The sequence below is a fragment of the Xylocopa sonorina genome, chromosome 13 (assembly GCF_050948175.1).
Source record: "Xylocopa sonorina isolate GNS202 chromosome 13, iyXylSono1_principal, whole genome shotgun sequence".
NCBI lineage: Eukaryota > Metazoa > Arthropoda > Insecta > Hymenoptera > Apidae > Xylocopa > Xylocopa sonorina.
The window spans coordinates 7,525,722-7,542,121 of NC_135205.1; the positions used below are offsets into that span (position 1 = coordinate 7,525,722).

Sequence of the window (16,400 nt, forward strand, 5' to 3'; positions counted from 1 at the left end):
AGAACCATAGTGGTCTGTTGTATGTACAAATTGATGTAAATATTTATATTTTAATAGAGAACACATACAAGATGATTATATAAATATAATATATATGTAACATAATTAAACAATTCATTTTTCTTTAAACTCTAGTCCCTTTTGGTCTCCAAGGAAAGTATATTATATTCAATAATTGAATAAATAAAATGAAGAACATTTACTTTTAACAAGTATAACCTAATTTTGCAAATTATATATGTATATCGATGAAATTATAGAAATTCAAGCATCAGTTTTATTTAATAAATTTAGTACAAAATTTCTATCAATTGATATGATTTCAAGCTTTTTCCACAGAGATTACAAATTCTTTATAATTAATCGACCAAGCTATTTTCATAAGCTATCACGTTTTTAAGAGCATAAAAGAATAATAAGGTTCGTGTTTTTGATAAAACGAAAAAAAGTGTTTGACAGTGTAGAAATGTACAAGATCGATAAAGAGGTGAGTTCATTAAATTAATAAAAAATTAATAAGTTGCATCTATTTACCATGTTGGCGTATTTCTAAATTGGCGGGTTTTCATACAGGAAGTGATCAAATGGCGTACATACCCGGATGTTGCGCGCGCAAACTGAATGAACTGGCAAAGAGCACTTTGCTAAATTTCATTTTATCCTATCACGTAGCAAGCCATTTATTTTCAGAGAATTTCATTAGAAATTTGTTTCTCGTCATTTCAAGGTTATTCATCGAGTGATTTTTACGTAGAATTCGATCAAACAATGATCGACTAAATGAGGCTCGAAACGCGTAAGTTCCTGCGGGGTGGGCGAGGGACGCCATGACAGTGGTCGTATTTTCTGTTAACCGCGAGCACGTATGCTCTTGCCAGCGTTTTTGTGAAATTCTTGCGCAACTTGGCGTTTATCTGGATCAAAATTGGCAAGCCCGTTTGCTGAATTCGGTGGACATTCCTTGGAATATATTGCGGAGGTGGAGGGCGAGGGCGCGTGGCCATTATCAGGGATTTGCTTGTGGGTACTCATGGCGAGGTGAGACGTCGAGAGGCGGCGAAAGACGTCCCCCCCTGCGTTGGGACGCGCGTCTCCCTGTGTACGAGACGGCCTAGGGCCGACAAAGCGAGATGCCAGAACCGCCGACGGCACCGTACACCACGTGAGTCCATCCTCCGAGCTCTTTCGATTATCGTTTCGGCCTTCTCGAACGGTTTTTACAAGCCCCCTTGCCCCGATTCCCCGATGAACCACCATCTTGTAGCCTCTTGTCCTCGTTCTACGAGTCACGATAATTGACGCGTCATATGCCTGAGACACCAGAAGATGGTGCCCGTGAACCCTTTCTTAAACGCGAGGAGATATACGACAGGTTCTGGCAAACGTGAAAATGCAGCTGCGTACTTACTCGAGCCGCTGGTACGCTAGCATTTTAGTCTTTCATTATCAACCTTTGTCGCCTTCGAAAGATGGTATCGGATGATGACTCACCCCTTCCCGCTCACTCAACAAAAAACTCCTAAATATCTGTGAGGTTAAATTAACGAACTTTCTTTTTTTCTACACGTCTCGATACTTTCTTTCCGATATTAACCTATCATCAGCATTATGTAATAAGAAGTATCCGCCCAATAATGTGCAATCGAGTGCATTGCATTTAAACCGAGTTGTTGTTTCGCTTATTGATATTAAATGAATTGATTTCGAGGTTAAATCCCGACGTCTATTTCACCAGTCAGATTCAGCGGTACAAAGAGCAATGCGTGGCTACTTATAACTAATCTTCTTTGATGCTTTCTTTTCTCTCGCGTTTAATATCTCTTCATATTTTTATTCATTAAATTAACTTTGCTACAAATATTACAACACTTTTAATATTTGTACTTGTTATATTATAATATCGTGCAATTATAACAATTAATTTCAATTAAATTATTTTGCAGGATGAAAAATGAAATATATCGAAAACATATAATTAGTATTCTTCAGTGAATAAAGATGAATAGTGAGCAGCATGCATTGCCAGCGACTACGCAGGCACAACAGGAGGTAAGATCATTTCTAAGTGACGCGGGCTATTTACCAAACTACAAATGCGCAATTATTACATTAAGTGGTATATGAATAGTTTTAAAATAAAACATTATACAATAATTTAAAGGCCCCATTTGTTAGATTACATAAATATTTATACGTATCAATATTTTAGTTTACTTTCTACAGCTTTTCTTTTCGCAGTACTTTCCCTCATTAATTTTGTTGGCAATTTCCAGTTATTTATGCCTATTTCTTTCTGGAATATTGGATGCTTATACCTTTCCAAATCCAGTGATGATAAATCTTTACGAAACCTATTTTCCAACTAAGCATATCTACTTGTATCTAATTTAAATAAAGCGAGTACATTCTTTTCTGTGCCTCATTTCCCGCAACAGAAGAGATAAATCTCTGTAGATGATCTAACATTCGAAATATTTCAATACGCTCGCCGAGTATGAGAATGAGTTTGAGTATTGGATCTCGGTGTGATTTACAAGAAGGAATCAAATCAATCAGCGAGGAAAAAAATGTTCTTAACACTGGTGCATTTGTCGATTGGAATAGAGCCTAGTGCATGCCGGTGCATGCTGTATCAATGTTGTACAAATGTTTGAATGTATATCGGTAGGATGTAAACGCGGGTCAAAGTGGTCGTCCTTCATACCCAGGTGGTTTGGCTACAGCAACCAGTCTTGGCAATGTAGGGAGTACCCCACATTCATCCGCGGACCTGCGTGTAGGTACAGCCGTAGCGTTAGCCTCCTCGGTAGCTAAATATTGGGTCCTCACGAATCTGTTTCCTGGACCGCTACCTCAGGTCTCGGTCTATCATCATTCCCACCACAACTCCTCACATAGGAGTAGTGGAGGTGGAGAGGCATCTTCCAAAGAGCCAGCCTCTTCTTTGAACCAAGAAATGGCGTTGACTTCCAGTTCGCATCATCAGTCAACACCTGCACACCACCATCATCAACCTTCAGTTAGCAGTAGCAGTCATCATAGTTCTTTGCAACCAAATCCACAGGTTTGTTCACTTAGAGGTATGCAAAGATTAGTTATATCGAACGTAGCTTATAAATGATCCAGGTTTAGTATCTGCGTTTGCAGGAGTTATGGTAATATACCGTATTGTACGCAACCCTCGTGTAAGTGTGAGTAGTTAGCAAAGTTGTGTCTTGCAGTAAATACACATGGAATGCTTGTAGTTTCACATTCTTCGCCGTACGACTGTTTCCAAAGATTTTCTTTATTTCCTCTTTCAATTGCATATAATTATACGACACACTACCATTGATTTTGCAATTATATATATATATATATGTTTATCTACATACGTGGTCTTTTAATACCACTGCGCTTATTATTTGCATTTACAATATGTTCAAAAAGGAAAAAATGTAAAATTCGCTTTTAATTGCTCAATTACTGTAACTGGAATTCATCTATACTAAAAAGAAGAATGTAGTAATTTTGTTATATTTTATTTAGCAGATTCCAGTTTCTCTGCCAGGCCTTAACTTAGACGGAACGCATATACCTGCCAGCGTCGGTCATTTACAGGCAGCACATGCACAAATGCAGCAACAAATGCAGGCAGCTCAGCAGCAACAGCTGCATCAACAACAACAGCCACAACAGCAGCAGCAACAACAACAACAACAACAGCAGCAGCAACAATCCCACCATCAAATGCAAAATCATCAGAATGCTCAGAATAATGGACCAACTGCACATAATCAAAGCGCACAGAGAGATGATAACAAGGTGAAAGACGAAGGTGGGAGTTGCACAACTGAACGTTGTAGCGACAATCAAGTTCATTGTCAGGTTCAATGCGATCTCCAATTACAAACATCTCAAGAATTGCAACAAAGTCTTATGCAGCAGCAACAACAGCAACAAATTGGTGTGAACATAAGTGGAAATTCCTCGACCGAAGGTGGAAGTCAAAACAATACAGAAAAACCGGAAAAAGAAAAAGAACTACGTCAACTAAATATGACGCAGTACGTTCGCAGTTTACGTCTATTAAGTAAGATAATTTTTATACCATACATAATACTGTAACTTTTGTGTAGATTTCAAGTGCCAGACTTAAAACCGGGCGGTCATATGATGGATGTTAGAACAGCTGATGGTTCGGTTGTGAAAATCAGTGCTGGAAATGAGCAAGACTTAGCGAAAACCCTTGGTGTTGAAATGGTGCAAAGTATGTATAAGGTGAGAAATATTGTAATTCACATGTTATAGTCCACGCAATGGAAGCGTTGTACACCATAGCGTCCAACTTTTAATCGCGTAACTTTTATCGTATTCCACAGGTGAATGTCGAGGATATTAATCAGCTTTTAGCATATCATGAAGTATTTGGAAAATTACAAAGTGAAATAGCAGCCGGTACAACCTTAGTTGGAAGCACAGTTCCTACTCAAACGGTTACCACTATACAAAATGGAACACCAATTGTGCAACAAGTTCAGTTGAATAAGTTCGATATTAAATCAAGCGATGGTGAAGCTACACCAGGACCAAGCGCGTCGCCTGTATCAGTTGGCAGTCATGCATGCGAAATATGTGGGAAAATTTTTCAATTTCGCTATCAACTTATTGTGCATCGTCGATATCATACGGAACGGAAACCTTTTACTTGCCAGGTATGTGAAAAGAAATTCGTTATGTGTGTACACATATTTATGTATGCACACATTTTATTTTCATCAATTATATTCGAAATACTTGAAATATTTTCAGGTATGTGGGAAGGCCTTTTTAAATGCAAATGATTTAACACGGCATGGAAAGTGTCATTTGGGCGGATCTATGTTTACGTGTACAGTATGTTTTCATGTATTTGCAAATGCACCATCTTTAGAACGTCACATGAAGCGACACGCCACTGATAAGCCGTACAACTGTACCGTATGTGGAAAAAGTTTTGCACGGAAAGAACATTTAGATAATCATACTCGCTGTCATACCGGAGAAACACCTTACAGGTACATTCGCTTATCTCTCTCGTCTACAATGTAAATTAACTCTAGGATTCAGAGTTTTTGTGCGCGAAACAATATCTCTCTATTCAATAACGCCACGAAGTAAAATGCTTTACGAAGAGAAATTTCGTATGAATTTCAATTACTAAAATAGTTTAATTTTTTTTTTAATGTTACATATATATATATATATATATATATATGCATCTGTTTTTATCAAAATTTAATCTTTTTATTTTAGATGCCAGTATTGTTCAAAAACATTTACTAGAAAGGAACATATGGTAAATCATGTTCGTAAACATACGGGTGAAACACCGCATCGATGCGATATTTGTAAAAAGAGCTTTACCCGCAAAGAACATTTTATGAATCATGTTATGTGGCACACAGGCGAAACTCCCCACCATTGTCAAGCCTGTGGCAAGAAATATACACGTAAAGAACATCTTGCAAACCATATGCGTTCACATACCAATGATACACCATTTCGCTGTGAAATATGCGGTAAGTAATTCATTTTTCCAATAATTTAATGGCGCAAAGTATTAAGACGTACGTGTAATTCTTAAGATAACAGGAGACAATTTCGTTTGATAATGTTTCCGCACAGAATAATCTTGACATATTCGTAATTAATATAAACGATGATCACATATATAATCATTATATAAATGGGATAATTTCTTCAAGTATGAAAAAATCCCATACTTGTTATTGAAATTTATTAACATTTGGGTATTTAAAAACTATGTAAAAATTGGCACGCATAAAATGTTTATATAAAGTTGTGTCTTAACATTAAGTTAGATGTTACTTGCGAGTTAAGGAGTTGAAACTTAATAATTAATGGGACGGTTCCAATAATTAAGATCTAGCGTATCGCCAAATTAAATTTAGTACTACACACTTGATATGTTCGTTTATGTTTTCTGTAGTAAATACTAAATACTCTTAGTTCATTTCATTATCTATTTGGTGGTACACTTGATAATTAGTAGGCAAGTTGAATTTGCCAAATATCACTGTATTTGTACGCGGTTCGGTAATCTCGCGTCAATATAATTTACATACGCAAAAAATTGTGGAACATATTTAACAAAGAATTATTCAACGTCTTTTCGATTTAATGTTACACTTTAATTTCGGTGTGTCATACATGATATGTAATACGTTGCACACATCGGATTTACAGAAGAGAGATCGCGTACAAATAAGTTCCAATTAATTTCTTGAGAATTAAATAAATTCAATTTCAAAAAGTAGTAAACAATATTCTTCACACAATATGTCACGCAAAAAAAGGAAATTTTTTATCCCGATCGAGTCGATATGCGCAAGGTTGCTCTTTGAACGGCTTGAAATAAAATTCTCGAGAATTGATCGCGCATCGTGTCTAGCTAGCTTCTGTCACAAGTCGCGCGCATTCCTTCACAAAAGCGTCTTTCTAACCTTCGAATTGCCGAACAGTGTGTTTCGTCGGCGTATCATTCCTTTGTTGGCCGTCGCCATCGGTGACGACGGGTCATTCATTTACCGACGTGTCTGTCATACGTCTGTATTTTATCACCAACTTCGATGTGATGACTTATTTCGTAAATCTAAGTGGTTCGTAAATACGTATTTATGTATCGCGAACAGGTTTAGCCACGAAAATGATAGAATTATATGAGCACTACACGTTTATCGGTCTTGCTAATTTTTTAATTTCCTATCTTACGCTTTAAACCTCAACTACACTCTTTCGATCGATAATAATTTCGAAACGAAATTGCGTTGTATAATTAATTCTACGTTATAGTAACTGTCTTAATGAATCGAGTCGAAAGAACCCTTAAAATTTCTTTCCCATAAATGACAACGCGCAACTTGCAATAATCTTGCAGACGATATACTGGGCAAATTTTTAACTATGACATGAAAATATAAACGACGAGTAACACTTTGCCACGTACTGATACCGTAAATGTTAATCATTTTGGAATCGTCCCATACGTACTTACATGTCAATTACAGCTTAATCGCAGCCTCTGTTTCCTATTACAATATAATAAAAGCTTTGATGTTTTTTTTTCTTTTCTTGGTATTGTTTACCGCTGCGAATACAGGTAAGTCGTTTACGAGAAAGGAACACTTTACGAACCACATAATGTGGCACACGGGTGAGACGCCGCACCGCTGTGATTTCTGCTCGAAGACATTCACGCGAAAGGAGCATCTTTTGAACCACGTTCGCCAGCACACGGGTGAGTCTCCACACCGATGCGGCTTCTGCTCCAAATCGTTCACCAGAAAGGAACACCTTGTTAACCACATCCGCCAACACACAGGTGAGAGCGGTTGGCAGATGTCCACTTCACGGATAACCGATTGTAATATTTGTCTCTAAGAGTAGTAGTTTACACGTGGTTAAAAGAATCGTGCGTAGTTAAGAGACACGAATTAAGTGCTATATCACTATCGAGGCATCATATTCACGTAACGTATCATGTACAACACATCCATCCACCGAGAGAGTCATACATGGAGAATCGTCCGAAAATTCGAATCGATCATTGCCCGTCCCCGTCCCCGTCCCCGTACCCGTGTCTCCGTGTGCATAATAAAAAACGATCGTTCGCGAACACCTTCTCCGTCCGATGTTTAGCTATAATTTCCATACATGCATGTGGAAATAACGTTAATACGTATCTTCTTTTTATCTTTACTTCTTTTTTATTTATACATTCATTTGTTTAACGGAGCTTTTTCATATAGATACATGGTGTATACGCGCATAACAATCCACATTGTGTCTAACTAGTTTAACCGATCATGATTATCCTACATCATCGTATCCCATAGAGACATTTACTATTCTGCCTAATACACCGCTCTCATATATGCTTCTTATTAACTATTTCAGATTTCATAATGCGTCTGCGTTCCAAAGACGTTTCTTTAGTCGACTTATCATTAAACTCTTTTTCATTTCTTTTTCTCACCGAGTTGTACATAATTGCATTCTCATTCTCGTATCGTTTCGTAGGTAATAAAAAATTCATCAACGAAATTTAGTTCTACGTGAAAGGAAAAGAAAAGAAAAAAAAATATATATATATATCTACGTATATATGTATACATCATACGACGTTACGTACAACATAGCGATTTAATTTTCATCTCTTTTATTTCCGTTTCTCTTAATCATGACAAGATGTAACGAGAAGAACGTATTTTTGACTATCAAATTGTCGCATCTTTACTGAATTGTTATCGTTATAATAGCTGACTTCCGGTTGATGTAACGTATGGAAATACCAATATCGAAAGGTAACGCGCTCTGTGTTCTCTTCATAACCAGCGAAATTGTAGAGATTAGTACTGTAATCGATAATCCTATTCGCATTGCGTCTCTATGAATCGATATTAAAGAAGATAAGAATCGAAACAGTCTGCCAAGAAGTGTATAAAAAAAAAGAAGAACAAAGATAGTTAAAACGATAATCACTAAAAACAACACAATTAAACAGAAACGCTTAAAATTCGCGACAATGAAATAACACTTTCTGTACGTTGCATCACGGAAAATCGATCGAAACGAATCAGTTTGCGTAAGATAACGATTAGTAACTAGATAGAAGTAAAAGTCGCGATATCGTTGGTTAATGTGCACAGGAGAGACGCCCTTCCGCTGTCAGTACTGTCCAAAAGCATTTACGCGAAAGGATCATCTGGTGAACCATGTCAGGCAACACACGGGTGAGTCACCGCACAAGTGCCAGTATTGCACCAAATCCTTCACGAGGAAGGAACATTTGACAAATCACGTGCGTCAACACACAGGCGAATCGCCACATCGATGCCACTTCTGCTCCAAGTCATTTACTCGTAAGGAGCATTTGACGAATCATGTGCGAATCCACACCGGCGAATCACCGCATAGGTGTGAATTCTGCCAGAGAACGTTCACCAGGAAAGAACATCTAAATAATCATCTCCGTCAACATACCGGAGATTCATCGCACTGTTGCAACGTGTGCTCGAAACCGTTTACTAGAAAGGTACGCTTTCGAACTATCAGTATATGTAACTAAGAAGATTTTCCTTTTTACACGCACATTCGGTTCATCGATGACGAAGGTAAGGTAATATAAAATTTTGTTTGATTTTTTTGTTACAGGAGCATCTTGTAAATCACATGCGATGTCATACTGGTGAACGTCCTTTTGTATGCACCGAATGTGGCAAAAGCTTCCCGTTGAAGGGCAACTTACTTTTCCACATGCGTTCGCACAACAAAGGCAGCAACGCCGAAAGGCCGTTCCGCTGCGATCTTTGCCCGAAAGACTTCATGTGCAAGGGGCATTTGGTTTCTCACAGACGATCGCATTCGGACGAGCGACCGCATAGTTGCCCGGATTGTGGAAAAACATTCGTCGAAAAAGGCAACATGCTCAGACATTTGAGAAAGCATGCGGCGGAAGGACCGCCGACGCAAGTCAGCACACCGTCAGCGATCCCTCAATCCGGTGTTTTGCCGATTCCGGCAGCAGCGGTTCTGGTCGGTCATCCCCTAGCACCACCCGCACCACCCGTAGTACCGCAACACACCGTTGTCGTACCTACTCCTCCGGGTGTATTGACCTCCTACTAAACCAAACGAAGAGAACAAGCATGCGAAGTAAGGACAAGAGGAAACGAAGCACTTTTCATAGGGAGAACGGAATGCGACACTGAAAGAACGTTCGTGCTCGTGTTTGTCGATACGAAAGTGTACCGTCAAGCTGTTCTCTCTTTTGTTCTCTTCTTGTTCGTCTTTTCTCGAAGAGAAAGAAGGAGACTGCTGAGATCGCTTCTTTTCTAGGCAGGAAAGTGCGTTTATCACCGAAGCGGATGTTACGCGATGAAAGGCCCGTAGCAAATCGTCGTAATTACAGCGTGCTGCTGTCCTCGTTTCACGATTTCGTCGCAATGCTCGTTCGTAGTTACACGCGAAAATACAGCGACAAAGATTTATAGAAACTTGATCAGTTTCGAACAGTTAATCGTGCCGCTACGACCGATAGTGGTGTATTATCCAAAGTTTGAATTTCTTTGTTTCTTTTCCTTTTCTTCTTCTCAACTTTTTTTTTTCTATGCTAACTTTATATCACAGACACACATACACGCGCGCGCGCGCGCGCACACACACACGCACAGAGAGAGGAGAGAGAGAGAGAGAGAGAGAGAGAGAGAGAGAGAGAGAGAGAGAGAGAGAGAGAGAGAGAGAGAGGTCGTTTACGAAGAGGAAAACGATTCAATTACGATTAAACACTATTCGCACCAATCGTAGGACGCTGTGTGAAATTTTATACAATTCCGTATAAAAAAAAAGAAGGAAAAAACAAGGAGCAGTGAGAAATGAAATTATCGTATCTGTCAATCGAAAGGAATAAAATTCAACGCAATGCAACATTGCGTGCGACGCATCTCTAGAGTAACGGTTCGATCGTAATTTAAAAGATCCATCGAGCAATTTCTTCCAAGTACAAAGTGTATTTTTAATTCCAATTACGTACGATTAACTACATCCTTTGTTCAATGAAGTACCTCATGCATAAAATTGATCGTGAAACGCAGAAGTAATCGTTAGTATTCGTCGGGTTGTTTCACCCCGGAACACATTTATTTCTAATTCGTGCTATCACCTTCACGAACAATAATCGCGCAATCTTGTTAGATATGGAGTTGAATTATCGATTTTCTGATTGAAACTACCAGGCGTGTTTCATCGGTGGTATACTGCAGAAAGTTTCGCCGAAGGACAAAAAGGCGCGAATTCACTTTTCTTCTATATATTTTGCTTTAAGAATAAAGAAATAATTTCTATGTAAAATTTAATATACATATACGTTTCGTTATTTCTGCGTAAACGTGACTGAAAAATATATATACGTATATATGTATTTAATAATTAATAACGTTTGATTCACTTAGACATTTACGTTTACTGTAATTGGCGTGTAGTTCACTTTAAAACAATTTATATTTCATCTATACGGACCCGAATGTTGAAAGAAGTTTCGCATCAGCCGTCCGTTTTAGTTGTAGTCATTGTTTTTTTTCTTTTGTTTCTTAATACTTTTCTTTTTGTTTAATATTAGTCTTTGTAATATATCGAGTGCAATATAATTTTGCCGATTTCATCTAAGCGTTCGCATCGTCACTGAAACACACACACACACATAATGCACGCACGCATACCAGATCTTAAACGCTAAAAGAAAGAAAAGAAAAAGAATCGAGCAGGCGATAGCAATACAATACCGTCGTTTATAATAGTACGGGGACAATGTTTTCGTTTCGAATATGACAAATTAATTTTAAACGATTAACGTTGTTTGAGAATCACCTACTTTAAAAGAAAAGAATATTATCGAATGTTGTAAGGCCATGTATTTCGTATTTACGATTAAGAGTAAAAGATAAAACTATCTTAAACTCGGTACTGCGACGACGTTGTTCGATACTAAGTTACCTCCACACGTATCATTTATTTTAATCAGCGCCGAACGCTGAAACGCACGTTATTTTTATGCGAAACATAAAACGCGATAGAAATTTTGCAGTCGTGTATCAACACGATCGTCGCATTATCGGGCTTATCCTAAGTATGTATAATATTATAGTAACAACTATCGAATATAGACGCGGAGAAAAATGATAAATTTATCGACGCGTATACACGCGTCACATGGAGTTTCGTGTACGATAATGTTTGTCACTCCGTAGAAATTTAGATTAATATATTACAATAAATATAACTAAGTATATCCAAATAATTAGATATCACACACACACACACAACACACACACATACACAACACACGTACTATTTAAAGAGAAAGGGAAATTGATTACTGCAAGATCACCTTACGAGCGACACGAAATATATGTCACGTACGGAGCGTAAGATTTTCACGTTAGATCATTTAGTAGAAAGAAAGAAAGATGTATAGAAGAATTAAGAAACGATGTAAGAAAGCAACACGTAAAATCTGTGCAAAGATACATCTATAGAGAAAGAACAAATATATATCTATAATATATATTGCTCACGCGTATATACATTATGTATATATATATTGTACACGATAGGTAAACGAAGAGAAAAGGAAACTGGATGCAACGTATCGAAAATACTCGATGCATGTAACGTTTCCGACGATACGTGTAAAGAATTCCTCTGCAATTGATCGATGGTATCGCTCCTTGTAATTTACTAAAAAGTTTAGCAAGGAATAAATAGAAATAACGTTTATATGAATTATTATCATCTTATTATTATCGATAATATTATACGTTACGAGGATAAAATTAAGAGTTGGTTCATGCTTTTAAGAGATTTAGTTACGTGCTTGTTTTAAAAAATAGGAAGCAAATATCAGATCCAACTATTCTCTTTGAATCGAAGCGAGCGCGAAGGAAGCGTTGGTTGACATTTTACTTTCCTCCCCGACAATCGCAGTCTAGAGTCTATTTCGCGTACAATTGCCTTCACGACTTCCACCTACATTACGTTGTCTGGTCTTTTTTTAAGAGAGGGAGAAAGAGAGAGAGAGAGAGAGAGAGAGAGAGAGAGGGACGGAATGAAATGCTTCGGTTCAAAGTGAAGTACGATGGTGAAGGAAAGGATTCGAAATATGATTTACTTTAGATAGAATGAAATATGTATAGAATTTTATTATGCACCATTGTAATATTATGTATCCCAGTTGTGACACAATATACACTGGTGTTCTGTTAAATGTGAACTCTACGTGTCCTATCTTGTATGTAATGATTTCCTACGCTCTAATTCTATTTTGAATAAAACCGATGCTTTTTCCGGCACGATTAATAATTTCATGAAAATTCAGCATTAGCATTTCGGTTAACAGAGATGTCAATAATTTTAATCTCTTTCGACCATACGCATGTTCCGTGAAACAGTATTTTTAAACATGTAACACTGCATGAAGTTGGAGTTTTTCAATCCAGTATATTTTACTTTGTAATTGTAAATCAAGTTTTCAAGTTCCTCCTCCTCGCTTGAAAATTTGTGCTTGCTCTTACGTGCTGCGCAGAAATCAATTTTAATTTGTATCATTTGGCATTCACTTTCGAGAAACAAATACGAAAGTCTTGACGCTATCGACGTACCTTCGCTGACGAAAAAATTTGCAAAATATTGAGCAATCTTAATCGCATTTGCCCCGTGCGGAATATACTTGTTGCGAACCCATTCGTACAAGTTCTTCTCTGGATGAAATTGCAACCCGTAAAAAGGTAAAGTAACGTGCTCCAGCGAGGAAATGAATTCAATTCCGTTCCAATCGTTATTCAAAGACAATATTCGGAATTTATTGCTTTTAACGATTCGTTTTAAGTTCTGTAAAAAGCCATACTACGCGTACTATACTTCCAAAATAAACGTCGTTGTAGAGACATGACCTACGTTCTTTGTAACGCAAAAACGATGGTAGTTTGCCGTTACTTTCTTAGTTTCCAATATATCTGCGATATCGAACAGAGCATCCTTATACAGCCTACTATCTAGGTAGTCTAAAACACGAGAGAAGAATTATTGATAACGTTGGCCTTAACAGGTCTTTAAAGAACATGAACGGATATTTAGTCGGTCGTTCGACCAAAAGCACGAGTACTACCTGCCGTAAAATTCAAAGCAATCGTTTGATTCATACTGTTACATTTTGTCCTAGTTTCGACGCGATTTGCAACAACATACGTTAATAATTCGAATCCCAAACATATTCCCAAAATGGGAAAGTAGTGGCCGTCTTCGTTCATCTGTTTCGCGATTCTGCAAATAATACATTTAACATGCATATAAACAAATAAGTTGAAGCTATTATCAATTATCCCCTAAAAAACAAAGAAAGTCCTCAGGTTCTTAAAATTTCACGTTGGTCGAAAATGTATAAATTTCGAAAGTACAGTTCAACGGTTGGTTACTTGTAAATCGCGTATCCTGCGTCGGCGTATCCATTGCTTCGTGAAAAACTTGCTCCTCCACCGGGCCACAAAACTCTATGAAAATTGTTAGAAAGATATGAATAAGAGTACGCGTCTCATCGTACGTGTTTTTTTTTTCGTTTCTCCACTTTTTTCTTACCCATTTATTTTATTCAAGATATTTCGGTAATAGAACTCGTTCTTTCCGATCCTAAAATAAAGAACACACGAAGAAACATTAAAATATAAATTTCCCTTCCCTTACATGCATAATTACATCACCTATCTACGATTGGTTTTATCAGTAACGATCAGTAACAAGGTCAGTGGATATTATAAATGAAAGAAATTATAAGTAAGAAAGATGCACGGGTAATATTACTTTCAGGCACTTACCAAATCGGCACGACTCTTGCACCAGCTCCCTCAATAAATTTTACGTACGATGCGGCGATATAGCTATCATATATCTCAGGATATACTTGCTTTTTCAATGAAGCGCTTATCTCTTGCGTTAGAATACCTTCCAAGCAGAAAGTATGTGCAATTGGAATACAGTAATTACAAACAAGTCGATGCATATACGTAAATGAAAAAACCAAAGCACGCACGTAATACGGTATAATATAAATGATAATTGTAAACCACGTCGAAGACAGATACTTACCAATTATCGGTCGGTTGTTCGGTTGCGTATCGAATTGTTTTGAAATTGTTAAACAATGCAACACAAAAAACGCAAAAATAACGACCGTTACTGGTTGTACGAACATTGCGAAAGGTAAAAGTTGCCACAAGTAAATCAGCGTTCAACGCAATTTCTATCGTCTACGGAAGAGAATTGTGTCGAACTGAAGATCATGATCAATCGTTTGTTTAATAAACAAATATTTCGATGATGCAATCAGTTTTCCCAAACATAGCACAGTCCCAGCGAATCAACCGTTCGTCTTTAAAAAACGCTACGATCTTTGATTTCATTAGTCACCGACGATCTTAAATACATTTAAATCGACCGATACGATTGTTTGTAACGCGAAATAAACAATTTTCTAAAGTTACAAGAGAGAACAAGAAATTCAATTTATTTGGTATCCCCTTATCGCGCGATATTTTCCATTTCTAATTATTATTATTTTCTGTACGATATCGTGTGTCATTGCAAGTAAACTGGTGAAATCTTTTACAAAAAATTACGTATTTCAAGTAGACTATCTATTGTTCTCATTCATTTTGTAATAAGTTAAACGTAAAGTATCACCCTCTTTTTTTCCATTTTCGGTAATTAGTCCAACATTTTTTTATTTGTTCGTCCATAGTCAAGATTTGTAAAGGAAATATTTTAATAGCAGACCGAGCCAACGAACTGGCAATTCTAATCACCATGGATGTTTCCCGAACGTTTCCTATTACGTAACAGAATAATCGAATTTGATCGTTTTCTTTTTTTACTTTTTTTCTTCGTAATTTTGTAAGTGACAATGGAAGGAAATGTTTTAGATCTATTCTTATACTTCCGATCCTTGCACGACAGATAAAACAATTAATTCTGCTGTAATACCGCGTAAAACTATTCTTCTTTCTCGCTCGAAGAAGGAAAAGAATGTGATATCGTGAATATGTGTTGCGTAACCCCCATAAGTAAGTCGGTATAGCAACACAATAACAAAAAGAGGTTGAATAAAATGTATGGAAACGTTTGAATTTGAAATACGCGATTTTACACATATACGTTGGAATCTCTGTAAGCACGTGTCTAACAACTGTTTAATGCGAAATAAAAGAATGAATTGTTCTTCGATAACACCATCTTCTTTTCCACTTGAAACCACTGCTCCTCCCTCGTTAACAATACAACGAAAGAAACTGCATATTAAGTAAATAACAGTCACTACAAGGAATATTTTACAATTATTCACATCCGTCGAATTTTGTAGAAGTATTGTTGTCGGACAGGTGCCGCCATCTCTGGTGAAAGTGCTCAAACTGCTCGCAACTTTGTTTCTGCAATGGTCCAAGAGATGGCGCCACAAGTGTATCAATGATTCGCTACGCTGTCGGTAATGATGTGCGACCAGTTTGAGCACCTTTGCGAGAGATGGCGCCAAAATTCAAATACAATTATAAACGGAGAAATTAATCATTAAGTTATTTAATGATTACAACGAGTAATTAAACATCTACATATCACGAGACTAGGATCCAAAGCGTTCGCTGGTAAGGGCACTTTTGTAATACGTGAATTGACAAGGAATTGCGTTTTGTTATTTTTAATGATCGGTTTAATTACTCAATCACCCCCGCAACGATCCTGGAATAACCTATTCCAATGTCTGAGGCAAAATAATAGTACGATGTTGTACCAAACAAATAAATGAATTGCATGCGACC

The 16,400-nt window shown here is 37.3% G+C and overlaps 2 protein-coding genes and 1 long non-coding RNA gene across 13 annotated transcripts in view; 2 read left to right on the forward strand and 1 right to left on the reverse strand.

Annotated features, from left to right (window-relative positions):
• LOC143430097 (uncharacterized) overlaps positions 1 to 12,006 on the forward strand; it is a 64,641-nt gene extending 52,635 nt beyond the window's left edge. The window contains exon 2 of the long non-coding RNA XR_013102602.1: positions 11,262 to 12,006. This is a non-coding gene — a long non-coding RNA (uncharacterized LOC143430097). The remainder of the gene's footprint in view (positions 1 to 11,261) is intronic.
• Positions 792 to 10,231, forward strand: LOC143430087 (uncharacterized). Of its 11 annotated transcripts, none has more exons than XM_076906053.1 (13): positions 792 to 1,162; positions 1,944 to 2,049; positions 2,669 to 3,064; positions 3,529 to 4,046; positions 4,119 to 4,260; positions 4,362 to 4,694; positions 4,792 to 5,036; positions 5,275 to 5,540; positions 7,142 to 7,363; positions 8,691 to 8,774; positions 8,859 to 9,076; positions 9,196 to 9,961; positions 10,001 to 10,231. In XM_076906053.1, the coding sequence occupies exons 2-12, from the start codon at positions 1,999 to 2,001 to the stop codon at positions 9,667 to 9,669; spliced, it is 2,949 nt and encodes a 982-aa protein (XP_076762168.1). In that variant the 5' UTR covers positions 792 to 1,162; positions 1,944 to 1,998; the 3' UTR covers positions 9,670 to 9,961; positions 10,001 to 10,231. The 11 variants fall into 11 exon arrangements, with proteins under 11 accessions (XP_076762168.1, XP_076762166.1, XP_076762163.1 ...); XM_076906052.1 differs by having other exon boundaries at positions 794 to 1,162; positions 2,669 to 2,776; positions 2,858 to 3,064; positions 8,691 to 9,076; positions 10,001 to 10,229; XM_076906051.1 differs by having other exon boundaries at positions 793 to 1,162; positions 3,532 to 4,046; positions 8,691 to 9,076.
• A 695-nt stretch (positions 12,007 to 12,701) lies between the features above and the next one.
• On the reverse strand, positions 12,702 to 14,792 carry LOC143430096 (gamma-glutamyl hydrolase-like). Its single transcript, XM_076906082.1, has 8 exons — positions 14,677 to 14,792; positions 14,406 to 14,532; positions 14,170 to 14,220; positions 14,010 to 14,084; positions 13,703 to 13,857; positions 13,492 to 13,598; positions 13,197 to 13,425; positions 12,702 to 13,112 (listed from the first exon to the last, which is right to left on the reverse strand). The coding sequence occupies exons 1-8, from the start codon at positions 14,780 to 14,782 to the stop codon at positions 12,949 to 12,951; spliced, it is 1,014 nt and encodes a 337-aa protein (XP_076762197.1). The 5' UTR covers positions 14,783 to 14,792; the 3' UTR covers positions 12,702 to 12,948.
• Between the last annotated feature and the right edge of the window lie 1,608 nt (positions 14,793 to 16,400).

Coding starts and splice junctions, on each gene's coding strand:
- LOC143430087 (XM_076906048.1), top strand. CDS start 1,999: ATGAATAGTGAGCAGCATGCATTGCCAGCGACTACGCAGGCACAACAG. Junction 3,065..3,528: donor CTTTGCAACCAAATCCACAG/GTTTGTTCACTT, acceptor TATTTTATTTAG/CAGATTCCAGTTTCTCTGCC. Junction 9,077..9,195: donor CGAAACCGTTTACTAGAAAG/GTACGCTTTCGA, acceptor TTTTTGTTACAG/GAGCATCTTGTAAATCACAT.
- LOC143430096 (XM_076906082.1), bottom strand. CDS start 14,782: ATGTTCGTACAACCAGTAACGGTCGTTATTTTTGCGTTTTTTGTGTTG. Junction 14,221..14,405: donor GCAAGAGTCGTGCCGATTTG/GTAAGTGCCTGA, acceptor TCTTTATTTTAG/GATCGGAAAGAACGAGTTCT. Junction 13,858..14,009: donor GCAGGATACGCGATTTACAA/GTAACCAACCGT, acceptor TATTATTTGCAG/AATCGCGAAACAGATGAACG.